The 17537-nt window shown below is 41.3% G+C and overlaps 1 protein-coding gene and 1 long non-coding RNA gene across 7 annotated transcripts in view; both read right to left on the bottom strand.

The window, feature by feature from the left end:
- Positions 1–1160: 1160 nt before the first annotated feature.
- Positions 1161–3857, bottom strand: LOC141756657 (uncharacterized). Its single transcript, XR_012591503.1, has 3 exons — positions 3791–3857; positions 1708–1824; positions 1161–1341 (listed from the first exon to the last, which is right to left on the bottom strand). It is a non-coding gene; the product is annotated as an uncharacterized LOC141756657 (long non-coding RNA).
- Positions 3858–5072: 1215 nt separating this feature from the next.
- kif26bb (kinesin family member 26Bb) overlaps positions 5073–17537 on the bottom strand; it is a 50990-nt gene continuing 38525 nt past the window's right edge. For 3 of the 6 annotated variants that reach the window (XM_074616182.1, XM_074616184.1, XM_074616183.1), the window contains exons 13-15: positions 16408–16577; positions 14081–14231; positions 5073–7965 (exon numbers count right to left, since the gene is read on the bottom strand). In XM_074616182.1, coding sequence (XP_074472283.1) covers positions 7766–7965; positions 14081–14231; positions 16408–16577 — 521 coding nt within the window. In that variant the 3' untranslated portion in view covers positions 5073–7765. The remainder of the gene's footprint in view (positions 7966–14080; positions 14232–16407; positions 16578–17537) is intronic. The other 3 variants (XM_074616187.1, XM_074616188.1, XM_074616189.1) reach the window with 2 other exon arrangements.

The following is a 17537-nucleotide window of genomic DNA, read 5'->3' as shown; positions in this document are numbered from 1 at the left end:
CTCTCTTGCTTTAATAAAAAAGAATTAGCTGCTTTTCCTATCTGACTGTCTTATTGGACATTTAGTGATCTGGCTGAAATTTGTTTATTAAAGAGGAACAACGGCCATTTTTAAAACATTGATATTATTCTATTCTAACAAAGAACACCAGTGTCACATGCTGTGTGTCTTAGACTGCTGGTCTACCTCAATATTTAGACCACTTCTGACCTCAGTTCAAACTTAACTAACTCAAACTAAACTGCCCAAAGTGACTGTGAATCAGTAAAGGACATAATCAGCTCTCTTTGGCCCTTTTAAAACTTGATATTATTCTGGAGGCTATATAACATGATGGGGGAAAAAAAACTGAAACTTGCTCATGGACACGCTTATTGCGAGGGCACGCCGGGAAACCACAAGGTGGCAGCGGCACATTTCTCTCCTCTACAGTCCACAGGGAGAAAACTGACTCAGAGAGTTTGGCAATAAAGTAATAATAAAATGTTGGATTAACATTCACCCTGCCTCAGTCTTCAGTTTTTGCTCTGTCAACTCAAAATGGAGTCGGAGCTGACTGACTGAACACTTTCAGGGCTCCCTCCCTGTTCTCATGAGCCTGGATCACCTGGTCAGTGTGGCTCCTCCCCTCTCTATTTACAGGAAACCTTTGACCTTAGAGTTTATCTATGAGGGCCTGTGTGTGTGTGTGTGTGTGTGTGTGTGTGTGTGTGTGTGTGTGTGTGTGTGTGTGTGTGTGTGTGTGTGTGTGTGTGTGTGTGTGTGTGTGTTTGTGTGTGTGTTGCTCACACAAATCAGCTTTTTAACACGGCGTGTTTATGAGAATCTCTTTTGGCTTGAACAGGTTGAATTAAAATGAGTTTTGGTCAAATGTTATCTCATTTTATGTTTAAATCAATTTGGTTAAAAACTAATGTGCTTTTTCTGTAATATTTCTGTTTTGTTTTTTTCCGACTTATATGACTAAGATTCTTCTCAACATCTGAAAGAAAAACATTCTGTCTCTTGCACAATAAAAAAATAATTTAAGCCATTTTCCTGAGTTGCAACTCTTTTTCATAATCCAAACATAGATGGTAGCCAGAGATGGAACATCTTCTCGCTCAATCAGTACAACATGAAGCTGCATGTAGAGGAATATAAATCTTTTAGCAGAACATTTTGTCTTCATCCTCAATGCATCATCATCCACCAGTTAAGCTTACAGTAGAAACAGTCTCTTACTTTGTGTCTGAGGGTCCAGGTTCATTACTGAAGTGTAGAGGAGGATCTTTAGACCGGTCACTCTTCATAGACAGACAGCTGGGTACTGGAGACTCTGCTCTCTGTCTGTACTGAACTCTGCAAACACCAAGATGATTGAACTCATATCACATGAATCCCTGATAAATGATCTGATGCGAAAGCCATCTAATTATCTCTAAATACACAAACTACTGCTACTGTCAATAATTAGAAGGTTTCAAAGTTTGTAGCCGTCCTATTTGATCACATTACAGCTTTTCTAGGTGACTGACAGCTGTCACAGATACTAAGAGGAAGATGGTACAGATCATTTAACTTTGTCTGTGTCACAAAAAGTTTGTTAAATTTTAGTTAGCAAATATACTTCAGTAAAAACTTTAACATACAAACAAAATCAACAGAAAACATTGGTGGAGATAGCTGAAAAATGAGTCATGTAAATGAGTTAGTAGCAGCTCTTACTTTGACTCTGAGGGTCCAGGTTCATTACTGAAGTTCAGAGGAATACCTTTGGACCGGTCACTCTTCATAGACAGACAGCTGGGTACTGGAGACTCTGCTCTCTGTCTGCACAGAACTCTGCAAACATCAAGATGATTGTATTCATATTGCTTGAATCGCTGATAAATTTTTAGGTCATTAAGGCAGCTCTAAACACACAAACTACTGCTACTGTCGACAGTAAGGAGGGTTAAAAGTTTGTAACCGTTTTCTTAGATTAGATTCCATCTTCTCTAGGTGACTGACAGCTGTCACAGATACTAAGAGCAAGAGTTTATTTGACAAAGTCTGTTCAATTTTAGTTGGCAAATACATTAGTGTAGAAATCTGAATATAGCAACTCTCTTTCTTTGTGTCTGAGGGTGCAGGTTCATTACTGAAGTGTAGAGGAATATCTTTAGATATTGCTAAACCAAGCCACCAGGAAGAGTGCCGGGATTTGAAGCAAAGTTTTCATAGTGGCTAAAAGGAGTGTTTCAGACAGAGGGTGAATACAGGTATATTCAGGCAGACGGTATGAGATATAATGTAGCATTGTCAGGGTAAACATAGGATGGATCCCCTGAACATTTAACCAGCACAACATATTTGCAAGGTCCTATCAGCAAGCTGTTTGCCACTGAGGGGATAGATGGACCGTACCACAGGAACATATTAGAGTCTTCATGTTTTTCGTAGGTGTCGCGCTGAGAAGCCAAAAGTGTGTGTGTGTGTGTGTGTGTGTGTGTGTGTGTGTGTGTGTGTGTGTGTGTGTGTGTGTGTGTGTGTGTGTGTGTGTGTGTGTGGAGGAGGAGCTGAGCCTCGCCCTCGATGAAACACCAACACAGAGAGCAGAGGACAGAAGCAGCGAGCCCATAAAGGACACCAAAACATAGCAGCATAGTCTTTTCTGTACAGTTGGCTCAGACGCTGTGAAGGAACACTTATGATGGCAGGGAAAACCCTGATTTTTATTAATTGTACCCACATTTTTGGCAAATTCAACGCTATTCCACATTTTACAGTTGATTCCATTTTTATTATCAAATTCAAATCACAGGGACTACAGAACCCCTTATTAACATGTTAGCAGAGTCCTCTTTGTTCACGTTTCTTTATGTGCTAAAAGTGTGATTAAGGGTTCTTTCACACCTGTAGTTGGGTTCATCTGGTCTGGACCAAGTGAAAAAAATAATACATTGTTGTAATTTAGTTCTGGTCCAGTTCCTGTTCACACTGACTTTTTACAAACCAACCAGAGGAGTAAACAGGAAGTTATAGAGACTGACAGGGAACTCTCTGATTGACATCCTGCATCATCAGGACCCACGTGGGGTTTATGCAGCACTTTAATGCTTTAGTTGTGTATATTTGTGTTCTTTGATTAATACATACTAATAATAAACATTATTAGTATTATTAGACTGCAAATTGGCCACATATTATGATGAATAACAGTAGAGACAGGACTGTACTAAAACACCTTTGCACTCTTTCAGATGATTGGTGCGAATGCATAGTGCTAACGTCGGGGAGTGCACGGACATGTGCATGAGGCGTATTACTGTGGAATCACTGTCACACACTTTTTAATGGAGTTCATGAACTGACAAAGTACACAGAGTCGGATACAGGCACAGCAGTTTTAACAGCTGACGTGCTTCTATACATGACCTTAAATACAGATCAATAAGATCACTTCCTGAACAGATTTCACCATCAGCAGATGGATTTATTAGTAGTTTAGCTTTATAAATCATGCTAAAATCACATATCTGCTGGTGGTTGGTTCGCTTGCTTTCACACCAGAAACGAAACGCATCAGAGTTCACTTGGAAGCGGACCGAGACCCAACTTTTAATGTGGACCAGAGTTTGGTTGTTTGGTCTTCACCAGAGTTTGAATGAGCTTTCACACCGGCCCAAACAAACCGTACTAACCGGGCAAACAGACCTGAGTTTGTTTTAACCAAACAGAGCCAGATTATTTTAGCAGAACGTTTTTGCCTTCATCCTCAATGCATCATTTCCACCAGGTCAGCTTACAGTATAAAAAAGTCTCTTACTTTGACTCTGAGGGTCCAGGTTCATTACTGAAGTTCAGAGGACAACCTTTGGACACGTCACTCTTCAGACAGCCAGAGACTAGAGACTCTGCTCCGTCCTCTTCTTCCTCCACACAATCACTCATCTTCTGATCTGACGTCAGTCTAACAGGTAAAACAGGATCACTGACTGTGAGTTCAGATCATTTAAAGGAAACAAGTTTGTTCGAGAGTCACAGGCAAGACTGAGAGATCAGGAGGTAACACACAGTATACAGTATAATAAAACCACCCAGAACTCCACCTGAACAGCAAAGATTATAGAAGCAAGCTGCAGCCGCTAGATGGCGTTGCGGTAGCGTTGCCTCAATTTTGGACTGAAAACACCAATGAGTCCATGTCCATGGATGTATAAAGAGATGTCTGTAAATCACAGATCTTTATTATTTTCCTCGGCATATCATCATCATCAGACCCACGGGACTGCACCGCCCTGCACGCTCATATGACATATCTGGTTCTGCCAGCTTCCTGCTAGCTGTGTGCTGCTGTAATAATGGATATATCACTTTTATTATCTTCTAATACACCCATGGGCTGTGTGCTGTAAGCCTGTACCGTGATGGATGTATTAACGTCTCTGTTCCCAAACAACCGGCTATCGGCCAGTAGCTAGTAGGGAAAAAAAGTTTAAGAAATAAATAAGTAAGTAAATAGTTATAGTAGTATGCGTATTTATAATATTTTTATTGTTCAACAGGCCATTTCAGTAGAAACATAAAATTTATGACACTAGAATAGAAATAATATTGTTTTACTTTTGTAGAGCACTTTGTAGGCGAACGTTTTACTGGTGTCCGGTAATCGCTTTCAGTCCAAAATGGTGGAGGCGTAGCTCTGCTGCTGGGCACTTTGCAATGGAACGAACAAATGACTTTCACTTCTTAGGAATATACGTTCTTTGGAGGCAGGGCCTCCTTGGTAGAGGGCTCCGCCTATGCTTATAGAACTAGGGTTACAATATCATAACCTTCATTCTAACACACACAGGCTCCGCCCTCTACTGGACTATATGGGTACTGTGGGTGGAGCCTGATGGATGTCCTGATTGGCCAGCTACGTTTATGCAAATCTCAGAGGGCGAACCTGTGCGTCTGATTGGAGGAGAGCATTACCCATGAAGTCTAGTAGAGGGCGGAGCGTGTGTGAGTTAGAACAGAAGGATTTTCACTATTTCTCTCTCTCTTTGCACACAAACACATGAAACAAAAAACAAGTGTGATGGAAGCAGCGTAAGCAGGAACGATTTTAATTCTTGCAAATCAAAGGATGCAGTCTGTCTACAAACACAGAAAATAACTGAGAGCTGTGGTCATTTATTAACAGTGAAGTACAACATGCTGATTAATAATTTTCACAAAACAGACGTCCAGTGTGTGTGTGTGTGTGTGTGTGTGTGTGTGTGTGTGTGTGTGTGTGTGTGTGTGTGTGTGTCTTCCATGTATGTTTAAATGCATTGATCTAGAAAACCCAGCACTGTCCATTGATTACTATGCATCAGCCCATCCTCTTCCTATTGGCTCAATGACCTCACAGGGCTCTTCAGAAACGATGACGTTATTCCTCTAATGTAATTACCCCTCCATTACACTGAGAGTAGAATCCACATTTTCTTATTCTGCCTCCAATCATTTACTAATGTGTTCTAGGTTATTGATCACCAGATACTCAACCCCTGAAACATTCACAGTGTGTTTCTGTTGGCAGGAACTTCAAGGAACTTAAACCTCAGCTCAGTCCGTTTCCACTGTCCACAGGGAAACTGCTTAGCTTCAGTTCCTGCTAAATAATCGCCTCAGCCCAGCATCCTTTTAATTATTAGACACTTTTGTACATTGGTTTCAGATTATTTGAATTAAACACATTTGTTTTCATAGTTGTATTCAGCACCAAAAAATCTATATACAAAATGGCATATTCCCTTTTGAACACTCATTTGAAAATAACTGTGATTGCCAAACCTCCTCTTAAAGGGCCAGTGTGTAGCATTTAGGGGGGTCTGTTGGCAGGAATGGAATATAATATGTTTTCTTTAGTGTATATTCACCGGAAAATATGAATTGTTGTGTTTTCGTTAGCTTAGAATGAGACGTTTATATCTAGGGAGCGGGTCCTCTTCATGAAGCCGGCTGCCATGTTTCTACAGTAGCCCATGGATGTGTAAAGAGAACTGGATAACTTTGGATTCGGCTAATACTGCATTTTACAACTTTTAGGACCTAATGGTGTTCCTGCTGGGAAGTTGATTTACCTAAAAAAAAGTTAACCGCTGATTTAGGGACGTCTCTTTCCCAATGTAAGTCTATCGGAAAAAGTTTTTTCCGGCCCAATGGCATCACGTGACGGACACGGAAGTTGTAGTACCGCCGTTTGGCCACTTCGAAGATTTGCTTCAAAGCCCGGCACGTTCCTGGGGCCCTGCTACACGCTTATCACATGGAAGAAGTTTCAGTTAGTTGCAATCTGAAACCTCACCGCTAGATGCCGCCAAATCCTACACACTGCACCTTTAAGCAAAGACGAAGAAAGAGCAACTTTAAGGCAGACTAATCAGTCCATTAGTCCAAAAGTGCTTTAACTTTTTTTCTTTTTAAATATAATAAAACTAAAGAAATACAAATCACGGCAAAGTGTATTTGCTGAAATGTTTTCTAAATAATGCAAACACATTTGTCTGTGCGCGAAAGATGCATTTGACGCTTAGGTATGCATCAAATCTTCCAGGAATTGTTTCAAACGTATGAAATTAGACTATTAACAAATTGCAAAACAAAAGACAAAAATGTTCATTGAGTAACCCTGCACAAATGTTAAGTATCTATAGTAGTTATATCCAATATCAAGTGTACCGTCTACATTAAAGCCCTTCCAGAGAACCAATAATGAAGGGTCTCTGCACCTTCATCACCTTAAAGAGACAGTGTGTTGGATTTGGCGACAGATTGCAACCAACTGAGTACCCCTCCACTCACTCCTCCCCTTTCAAGACTGCGGTAATGTGAGCCACCGAGTGCAAAACCGTGGTAGCGCCGTTCACCTCGCTCAGAGGCCACCCATACCATAATAACACTACTTTAGGAGCAACGGAAGTCAGATGGTGGCTGGCGGCACCACGGTTTAGCACTCTGTGGCTCACATTACCTCAGTTTCAAAAGCGTTTCAGAGAACTATGGTGGACTTCAGGTAATGTAAAAGCGTGAAAGTCTCTCTCTAGAGGCAGCGTTTGGTTTGTCCATTCTGGGCTACTGTAGAAACATTGCGGAGCAACATGGCCGGCTCCGTGAAGAGGACCCACTCCCTATGAAGTTGTGAAGGGCTCATTATAAGCTAACGAAAACACATAGTTTCAGGTGATTATACACTAATGAAAGCATATGAATGTTATATTACATTTCTGCTAATATAAATGTTACACACTGTTCCTTTAAAGCAGAAGTTTTATGATCTCAATACGCAGCAGATTCTTTGCCAGGATAGGAAAGGTTACAATATTTGCCCTTTAGCTACACTGAAATGTCTTGTTAGCATTAAATGCTGCACTGAGCTGAACTGGTTTCTTTGAATATACTGTATAATGTTAACAGGAAAAAAAGCATAAATAAAAAGCATAAATAAAATGTTTTCAAGGTTATTTCAAGGACAGTAGTGTGATTAATGATGTAGGTGTCTAAAGAACTACAGCCAGACATGGAGCTCTGACCACTGACCTCCCTGTGAAGGCAGGGAAGATGTTATTGTACACGACTCCGTAGCAACTGGTTAGTTCAAAGGGACCGGAGGTAATGTGGTAGTTGAGAACATAAAGTGTGTATTGAGTTGGCAGATGCACACACACAGATCACAGTGGTAGGTAGCCAGGTGTACTAGATAGACCATAAGAGTCTGAGGTGCTCCCCCCCGTTACCCTCTCTTAACCAGTCCTCACTATAATTCAACTCAGATCCCCTTCAAGGCTCTCTGCTCTGGCGTTTTCCGCCGTCGCCTCTTATGCCGTCTCCTGGTGCCGGCATCGAAGCAGGTGACCATCATGACGTTGGCCTTGCAGAGGCTGAGCCTGTTCTCCAGCTGGGCCGTCACCACTTCGAGGGCCTCCAGGTGCTCCAGGGAGTCCACCTCGAAGGTCTGCCACAGGTCGACTGGAGAAGGACAGTGAGGTTATTACAGTTATTACAGTATGTATTCAGGTATTGTATGCAGACAATATTTACAATAAGGTTAAAGTGGACTACGTGTAACAGATCATATACTTTGTGTGCAATTAAAAAAAAAAGTGCTATGGTAGGAATTCAAATGAGTGGTAGAGATAATAGTAAGGATGGTAATGATGATTCTGGATACTGTCCCAGTAATGGCAGGATGCTGTCCCCTGTTGAAATGCCGTCATACTACAAGCTCATTATTTGCTCATTCACTTAAAGGCAGGGTTGACGATGTGGGGTTTAGACAGAGCTCTTGAGGTGATACTACTTTCAAATTATGCTAGCTTTCCAACATCGTCCACCCTATCTTTAAGTTACAGCTTAAATTATTGGTCAATTAATCGATTAGTTGATGGACAAAAAACTATTTTGACTCTCCATTAATAATTTCAGTCATTTTTCAAACAAAAATTACAATTTATATTATCTGGTTCCAGCTTCTCCATTGAGTGCTGTTTTTCTCACAGGGTTCGACATTAATGCTTGCCCGCTTGCCCGATAGCCGGGGGCAAGTAAACTCTCTGTTCAGGCAAGTGGAAATACTCATGCATTTGGCCAATAGGGCAAATGAAGAATAAAAGTGATCTTGTTATCGACCGATGTTCAGTAAAAATATGCGATTCAGGAGATCAGCAGTAATGCTTCTTTGTTACAATGACTGATAATGCTACATTGTGAACAACAAATCTGTGTTGAAAATGGCAGAAGGAGAGCTAGTAACGTTAGCTGTTAGCTGTTAGCTGTTAGCTGTTTGCTGTTAGCTGTTAGCTGCTGGTGGGCAGCACAGTCCTGCTTGGACAAATAACGGAGCTAACAGCTAACGTCAATGGAGGTTCCATTGAGTTACATCATGTGATGATGCGTTCATGCTCTATTCAGTAAAAATGTGTATTAGGCGAAGGTAAATTGACCGGACGTTCCAATGTAATCTTGTTAAATGTAGTTTTCGGTGAGAAACTTGAATAAATCCAGTTGTTCGAAGATGTTTTCACACCAATATAAAATAGATATTAACTTCCTAACAAGCTCTAAGCAGCTTATAATACATCATTAAAACTACTAATGCCAATCGTCTGTAGAAAGCAACCAGAGATGGTGATTGTTGGAACAGTGAAAGACTAACCAAGGACCAAGGCAGAATGACAAAGCTAAATGTCAAGCCTTACTATATACAGTACATATATGCTGGCTAATTACTAAGTCTTTGGGTGTTGGACTGGTGGTTGGACAAAATAAGAAGATGCTATCCATAGGCCATACCATAATGAATGAATGAATTGATCAAATAAATCATTTGTAATATTCATTAGTTGCAGCCCTAATTGACAGGTAGAGATGTCTCACATTATTCTTCTGAGCTAAGCTTTTGTGACTCCGCTATATGAAATGTATAAAGAATATGGTACAACTCTATATTGGTTTATTGCATAGACCGTATAGTGGACGTAGTCACCGTGATGTCATTGGTCAGTGTATCTTTTGGTCATTCGATTTTCCTTTCACAAACGGATATTAAAAAACAAAAAATGAATGGTTATTTGATTTTCGTTTTAAAATACAAAAATGAATATTGAAATACAAGACGTTTTTCTTTATCAGGGTCAAAAAGGGATGAACTAAACTTAAAAAAAACGGGTTGATTTTCATTTTCTATTTCTAAAAACAAAAAAATAAAATCACTAGAAGACAGAAATGAAAGAACGCCCCGTTTTTTCATATTCTGCGACCGGAAGTTGCCATTTACAAAGTAAGAGCGCGTATGAAGACGGTGCTGTGTAATGTCTTCTTCGCTGAGACACACTCATTTATTGTTTCAAATAACTACGTACTGATCCATGTCCATCACCTTCAGTTACATAGCAGCACCGTACTTTTTTTTCTCTCTCATACACAGCACCGTCCTCATCATGCACGTTCTTACTTTGTAAATGGCAACTTCCGGTCGCAGAATATGAAAAAAACAGGGCGTTTTTTATCGTTTCTGTCTTCTTGTGATTTTATTTTTGGTTTTAGAAATAGAAAATTAATGAATGAATCAACCCGTTTTTTTAAGTTTAGTTCATCACTTTTTGACCACGATAAAGAAAAACGTCTTGCATTTCAATATAAATTTTTGTATTTTAAAACGAAAATCAAATAACCACTAATATTTTGTTTTTTAATATCCGTTTTTGAAAGAAAAATCGAATGACCAAAAGATACACTGACCGTCACCCATTGGTTTGTGGACTGCTGTTTTGAAGCCTTGACTTTGGCATTTTGGCAGACGCCCTCTTGGTTTTTGGCCGTCGCCATCTTGGTTTTTGGCCGTCGCCATCTTGATTTTTTGCAACCAGAAGTGACACGAGAGGGTGGAACTAAGTACAACCAAACGTTGAATAACACATTTTTTGGAGACCAAAAATGTTATAATTAACTTTCCTGAACTGAAAACACACTGTGAAAGGGTTAAAGTTGTAAGACGAAAACACAGACAACTCCCAGACCGGACAACGCCGTGGTAGTGACCTGTCAATCACAAGGTAGCCATGCCCTAAAGCAGAGGTAGCCAACACGGTGCCCGCGGGCACCTGGTCGCCCGCAGGGACCACGTGAGTCGCTCGCAAGGCATGTTCTAAAAATAGCACTAGTCACCATGGAACTCCGTCCACAAATTTTAGTTGCAGTTCTTTTTTAATCAAAAACGCTTGCATTAATGTTGATTTTAAAATGACAATATTTAATATAAAATTTTAAAAACAAAAATGTTTTATGTATATATGAACTCTGACCTTGTCTGAAGTCAAAGTTCAATATTGTGCGCACGTCAAACCGCCATCTCACTCTTTGCTGAGACCAAGGCCTATGGAAGGAGGCTGGGACACGGGTCTTGGGGTGTGGGGTACAACGCATGCGTAGTGTAACTCAAGCTGCGGTAATGCGTTTTGATTGGCTCAATTTCGGCGAGTGCAGACCAGATTTTACTGCGCATGTGTGGTACCCCAAAGCTATGACGCATTGATGACATGTGTTCCAGCCTCCTTTCCATAGGCCTTGGCTGAGAAAAGGAAGCGGGCGCAGCGACGATGGGGAGCTAGATGTGGTTTTTACCCCCCGAACTAAAGAAAACATGGCAGAAAAGTGAAAGAAAACATACTATGTTCACAATGATTGGGAGAAAGAGTTCTTTTTTACGACAGTGAAAGAAAAACTTGTGTGTCTCATTTGCGGGGCAACTGTTGCGACGGCAAAGCGGCACAATGTGGAGAGACACTTCAGTACAAGTCACAAGAGCTTATATGCTAACTACCCACCTGGCAGCGCACCACGGACAGAAAAAGCCTGTGACTTAAAGGCAGCTTTGGGCAAACGACAGTCTTTTTTCACGAGGCTTGTGATAAATTCACAAAAAGCAACTGAGGCTTCGTTTAGAACTGCGCATTTTTTTAATAAGGAACAAGAAAGCCTTTTCGGACGGGGAGGTCTTGAAAGGAGCAATGATGATAGTTGCAAACACTGTGTTCAAAGACGAGAAGAATGGTCCCGATGCCATTTCCACTCTCTCCGATGTCCAACTGGGGGCAAGTACGATGGTTAGAAGAGTGTCGGCTATGTCCGAAAACTTGACGAAGCAACTGGACCGGGATCTGGTTAAGTGCAGGTGGTTTAGCATCCAGTGTGACGGGTCCGTGGACAGCAACAGTACAGCTCAGCTGATGATGTTTATCCGAATGGTGTTTGATGATTTCTCCACAAAAGAAGAAGTCCTGACACTTCTGCCCCTGAAGACAACAACGAGGGGAATTGACATCTACAACGCGGTGAAGAGGTTCTTCGTGGAGAAAAAGGTACCATTAGAAAAGCTGGTGTCGGTGACCACAGATGGGGCTCCCGCCATGACGGCATGCCGGCTTCATTGTACAATGCAAAGGTGACCCACACTTCCCAAAATTCCTACATTACCACTGCATCATTCACCAGCAGGCGCTATGTGCAAAAGTAACCGGCTTTGATCATGTGATGACTCCTGTGGTGAAGATCATAAATGGCATCCGCTCCAAAGCCAAACAACACAGGACATTCAAGGGGCTATCTAATATGGTGACCTGTTACTACACACAGAAATCCGATGGCTCGGCAGGGGACGAATTTTGCAGCATTTTTTGTCACTTTTGGGCGAAATCAAGGAGTTCATGCAATCCAAAGGGGAAGACGCCTCGCTGCTCGAGGACACTGAGTGGATACTTGACCTTGCATTTTTAACGGACATCACTGGGAAACTGAACCATTTGAACTGTGAGCTGCAAGGGAAAGGTAAAACTGTCGCTGACATGATAAGCGCTGTAAATGCATTTAAAGCTAAGATGAACATTTTCTCTGTGCATTTACAGAGAAAAAAAGTGCTGCACTTTCCCTCCATACAGTCAGTGTTGAATGACAATTCTTCTGCATCTGGGGCTTTTGACAAAGCTTTAGAGTACTCTCAAGTTATAAACAGACTATGGCAAGAGTTTGAGAACAGGTTTTGTGACTTTGATCAACTTGAGCCATGTGTGTCATTCGTTTCAAATCCTTTCATGCAAGTGGACATGACATGCATTGCTGAGCAACTAAGTGCTATGTTCAATTTGGATACTGGACAGGTGGAGATTGAAATCGTAACGTTGCAAAATGACCTCCACATCAAAACCCATCAGTCTGAACCAAACTTTTGGTGCCTTGTGGACACAGAAAAGTACAAAGGTGTATGCACAGCAGCTATGAAAGTTGCCTGCCTTTTTGGTTCAACCTATCTCTGTGAATCAGCCTTTTCTGACATGAACTTCATGAAGAACAAACACAGAACACGCCTTACTGATGCACATCTACAAGACTCACTCAGAGTTGCAGTGTCAAATTATACACCAGATTACAGTACATTGGTGACCAGAATGCAATGCCAGGCTTCCCACTAACAGACATTTACAGACAAAGAAAGAGATAACATATGTTTTCATTGAAAACACCATGACAACATTAAACTCATATTGCACAAAAATGTGAAAAATAATTTGTTCAAAAAGTGTAACAGATGTTATGATTTGTTAAAAATGCTACAGATTTGGTGATTAGTACTAATGTAATAGGATTCATTTAGAAATGTTAAAGTGTTGATTTGTTTTATCTTACATAACTGATCATTTGTATAAACATGAGACAGAGTTCATGATTTGTTAAAAAATTTTACAAAGGTAGCGGTTAGTACAAATGAGACATGATTTGAAGATATGACAGTTAATGATTTCCTAAAAAATGTTAGAAGTGATAATTTGTACAAAAATATAACAGGTGTGAGTTTGAACAAAATGCTACAAATGTGCTTATTCATACAAAACTGTCAAGAAAGATATTTACAAAAATATCAGAGATGTGATACCTCTGACTTTCAAATGTTGAAACAGATTAACAGAAATAAATGTTGCATGTTTAAATATATCTGTGTTTCCTACCATCATTGTTGTGGAAATCATTGTTAATAATTATTGTGAGGAATAATTAACATTGACATGTGATCGGACAGTCTCTTCACATATATTATTATTATTATTATTAAAAGGTGTTCTGTGCAACTTTGTTATTCAGGAAGTTTGTATCAAACAAGTAGCCCTTCATACTACTCAGTACCCTTGAAGTAGCTCTCAGTTTCAAAAAGGTTGGTGACCCCCGCCCTAAAGCATCCCCTGCTTTATGGTCTATCTGACTCTAAATGGGACCATCATTTACTAAATGAACATCATGCTGTATTGAAGAAGACTTGAAACTAGCGACTGAGACCATAAACTCATGTTGACAATGTTTACTGAGGTAATAAATCGGGTGAGAAGTAGGCTCATTTTCTCATTGACTTCTATACAATCAGACTTCTTTTAGCAACCAGAGGAGTCGCCCCCTGCTGGCTGTTAGAAAGAATGCAAGTTTAAGGCACTTCCGCATTTGCTTCACTTTTCAGACCCGGAGTTGCCCACTGGTTTATTGTGATAAAAATATTATTTTTGCATGCTTATTTCTTCAAAGAACAAATAACTTGACTGACACTCTTGGTTCCACTTGGCGGGCTCCAGCATGAGGTTGTGTTTGGCCCGCTCTAGCTCTCTCCTCAGGTTGTTGTATTTGGCTCGGACCTCTGAGATCCTCTGCTGACGGTGCTCCAAAAACTTCAGCTTGGCACTGAAGCATGCAGGCCCCTGAAAACACAAACACACATACGCATTTCACTACTTTTATTTATGTTCATATAGCACATAATCATTTATGAAAAGTTTAAAAACTTCTGCTACTACTACTATTCTTAATAAAAAATAATAATGTGTGGTGTATTGGCTGCAACACACACACACACACACACACACACACACACACACACACACACACACACACGACTATCCTGTAGTGGTTGGATGAACAACAGCACCTCCCCCCCGCTCTCTCTCTCTCTACACATGCTCATAAACACCATGTTAGGGCAGGGAGAACACCTCTGGGGAGTGAGACCAGACAGGTCTGTAGGCTTCTAAATAGAATTACTCTGTGATTATACTAACCCTGTTAGACGTAAGGGGCCGTTTCAAAGGTCAATACATGCACATTTTAATGGGAGACAAAAGGAACCTCCCAAATATGAGGCATGAAGTGCTGCAGGACTACACTACCACTATTATATTTACAGCTATTTTAGTCATTGTTCCCTCCCAATGATGCCCCATGAAAAAAAACAATGAAAGAAAAGAGATATGTGCTATTTCATTTCAAATCTATATGTTTTACTTCCAGTGTCCTCCTTTGTTCTTCGCGGCAGCATTGACCCATTTCCCCCCATGTGGTCATTAAAATTGTATCAAAGTTGCCGTCCCTGAGACGGGTGGGGGCGGGGAATATAGTCTCACGAGGCCAGACCTCTCGTCCTCCCGTCAGGGGGACATTACATCAGCACATCTTGTTTTTTTCAAGCACATTGTCAACTCCAAATGCAAGGTAGAATCTTTTATTGAACCTTTACATACCCAGGGCCCGTTCACTGAGCATGCTATTTTTCAGCAACATGCTGGTTCTATTATAGACGGGTTTCTTTTATACAAACATTACTGGGTGTGTGTGCACGTTCAGGGGGCAAAACCACTTTGGCAGCCGTTGTAATCAATGTAGATTTGGCATTGTTTGTACATTCTTCCTGACTATACTAGACCGCTGCAGAGTGCGACCACTAGATATCATTATCATATGACTTATTAATATGAGATTTGATTATTATTATCACTCGTTATAAAATGGGTCGTGGGGGATCGTGGGGATCTGTGTCTGTTTGGATGACACTCCGGTCGGAGTTCAAGCTAGGTGAGCCCCTTTTGATGCCCGCTGCCGCCTGACACTTTTCCTTAACGATTCCCTCAACAGGTAGAACGTTAATATAAAACTGGAGAGTTGGATTTTGGTCTTTTTATTAGTACAACCGGTCACACAGCAGCTCTTTGTATGTCGGGCAGGTGAACATTAACATTAGACTCCTGATGTCTCTCTATTTGATAGCGTGTTGCTGGTTGCTAGCGGTTAGCCCTCAGTCGGAAACGTAACAAAAGTCAATACAGTATTGCAGATATGTCCGATTCAAATTGAAACGAATGTTAGCTAACGTTAGCTTCCACAGCCGCTTGTTGTTGTGACCGCGGAGGAGGAGGAGGAGGAGGAGGAGGAGGTGGAGGAGGAGGAGGAAGAGGTGGAGGAGGAGGTGGAGGAGTGGCTGCTTCCCTTCAAACGTTACGGCATAGTGGAGTGAGCGTTCCCCCGCCGTTGGCGCATAACGTTACAGCAATTTAGAGTCCTGCATCACTTTTAAGTTTCAAGGCATAGTCGCTAAATATATATAAATATTTCCGTAGAGTGTGGGTCGATCAGCCTGTCGTTGATCAGTTCATTTTTATCGTTCTGTGGAGCGTGACAGCTCGCCATGACCACCCGCTGCTCGGCTAGCGCTGTGGGACTAGAATGCTTTTTGCCCATCAGGCCTGGATCCATAATCTCCTTCTGTTTTTAGTAAAGGCATGTGATCCCCTCGGAATATTATACATTTTCCATCTATCTTTTCTGTGGTTTTACTGCACAACAACTCCTCTTCATGTCTGCTTTGCAGCTTGGCTCTGCTAGACATGCAGAGCTCTCTGCCTCCTAGCTGCGCATGCATCTCTGTGATGACGTTGCACAGGAACCCGTCTATATGATGAAAGGGGCTTTAGAGACCTTAGAGGAGGTTGGGTGGAGATATGTTCTACCGATGTTGCTGTTCCCACTGGTTGCCAATAGAGGTTGATAAAGGTCATATTTTACATAATGCCCTTTAACCTCCTAAAAATCAAATGAACCCAGCACCTGTTTGCCAGCACCTGCTCTTTTCTGCATCCTCTGCACATTGTCGATCTCATACACCTTGATCTCGTAGGCCTCTGGGATTCCCCGATCCACCCAGCCAGACCGCAGACCACTAGCCGAGCGTCTCAGGGACGAGGGTGCATCATGGGAAAGACGGCGCTGGTGAGTTCCTGCAGCGGGGTGAGGCAGAGAGAGCATTGAGATGCTGTATATCAACTTGTTTGAAGCTTTCTTCTGCATATGCACAGTAAAACTGTTGAGATACCTAATCTAACTATATTTAAGGTAGGATGGTATTTTAGTTGACTTTTTATCTTGTTGATTTTTGTCACTGCAGGCACAGAGAGAAGGCACTGTTTGCTGCCATTCAATTTAAAAACTTGGCCCAGGATTTATACTTGCATATGCTAGATTTACAGTACATGGTATTTAAGGTATGCTGAGAAATTAGCAAACCGAAAAAGCCAGCCCAGTTTTGCCAACTCTTTTCCAATGAAAGTAGCTAGCAGCATTAGCTAACTAGCTCCAAAAGTCCCCAAATCCGGTGAGAATGTCGGCAACACCGACAGTCCGTCCCTTCAGGACTCCCACCAAGGCCACTCCCCCAAAATTAGCATTATGAACGTGAACAACGAACATTGCTATTGTTACTACTCAGAGCTGTCAAGCTAGCAGCTCGTGGAGAGGCAGGCAGGCTTTATTTAGTCCTGGGGAAAATGTGCTTTCTTTATGCAAATGTATGTATATATTTATTACTGGAAAATCAATTAACAACACAAAACAATGACAGATATTGTCCAGAAACCCCCACAGGTACTGCATTTAGCATAAAACAATATGCTCAAATCATAACATGGCAAACTGAAGCCCAACAGGCAACAACAGCTGTCAGTGTGTCAGTGTGCTGACTTGACTATGACTTGCCCCAAACTGCATGTGATTATCATAAAGTAGGCATGTCTGTAAAGGGGAGACTCGTGGGTACCCATAGAACCCATTTACATTCACATATCTGGAGATCAGAGGTCAAGGGACCTCTTTGAAAATGGCCATGCCAGTTTTTCCTCTCCAAAATATAGCGCAAGTTTGAAGCGTTATTTATCCTCCTTCGCGACTAGTATGACATGGTT

The sequence above is a fragment of the Sebastes fasciatus genome, chromosome 18, assembly GCF_043250625.1.
Source record: "Sebastes fasciatus isolate fSebFas1 chromosome 18, fSebFas1.pri, whole genome shotgun sequence".
NCBI lineage: Eukaryota > Metazoa > Chordata > Actinopteri > Perciformes > Sebastidae > Sebastes > Sebastes fasciatus.
Note: the sequence above shows the minus strand (reverse complement) of the source record. Positions and strands in the feature narration are given on the sequence as shown.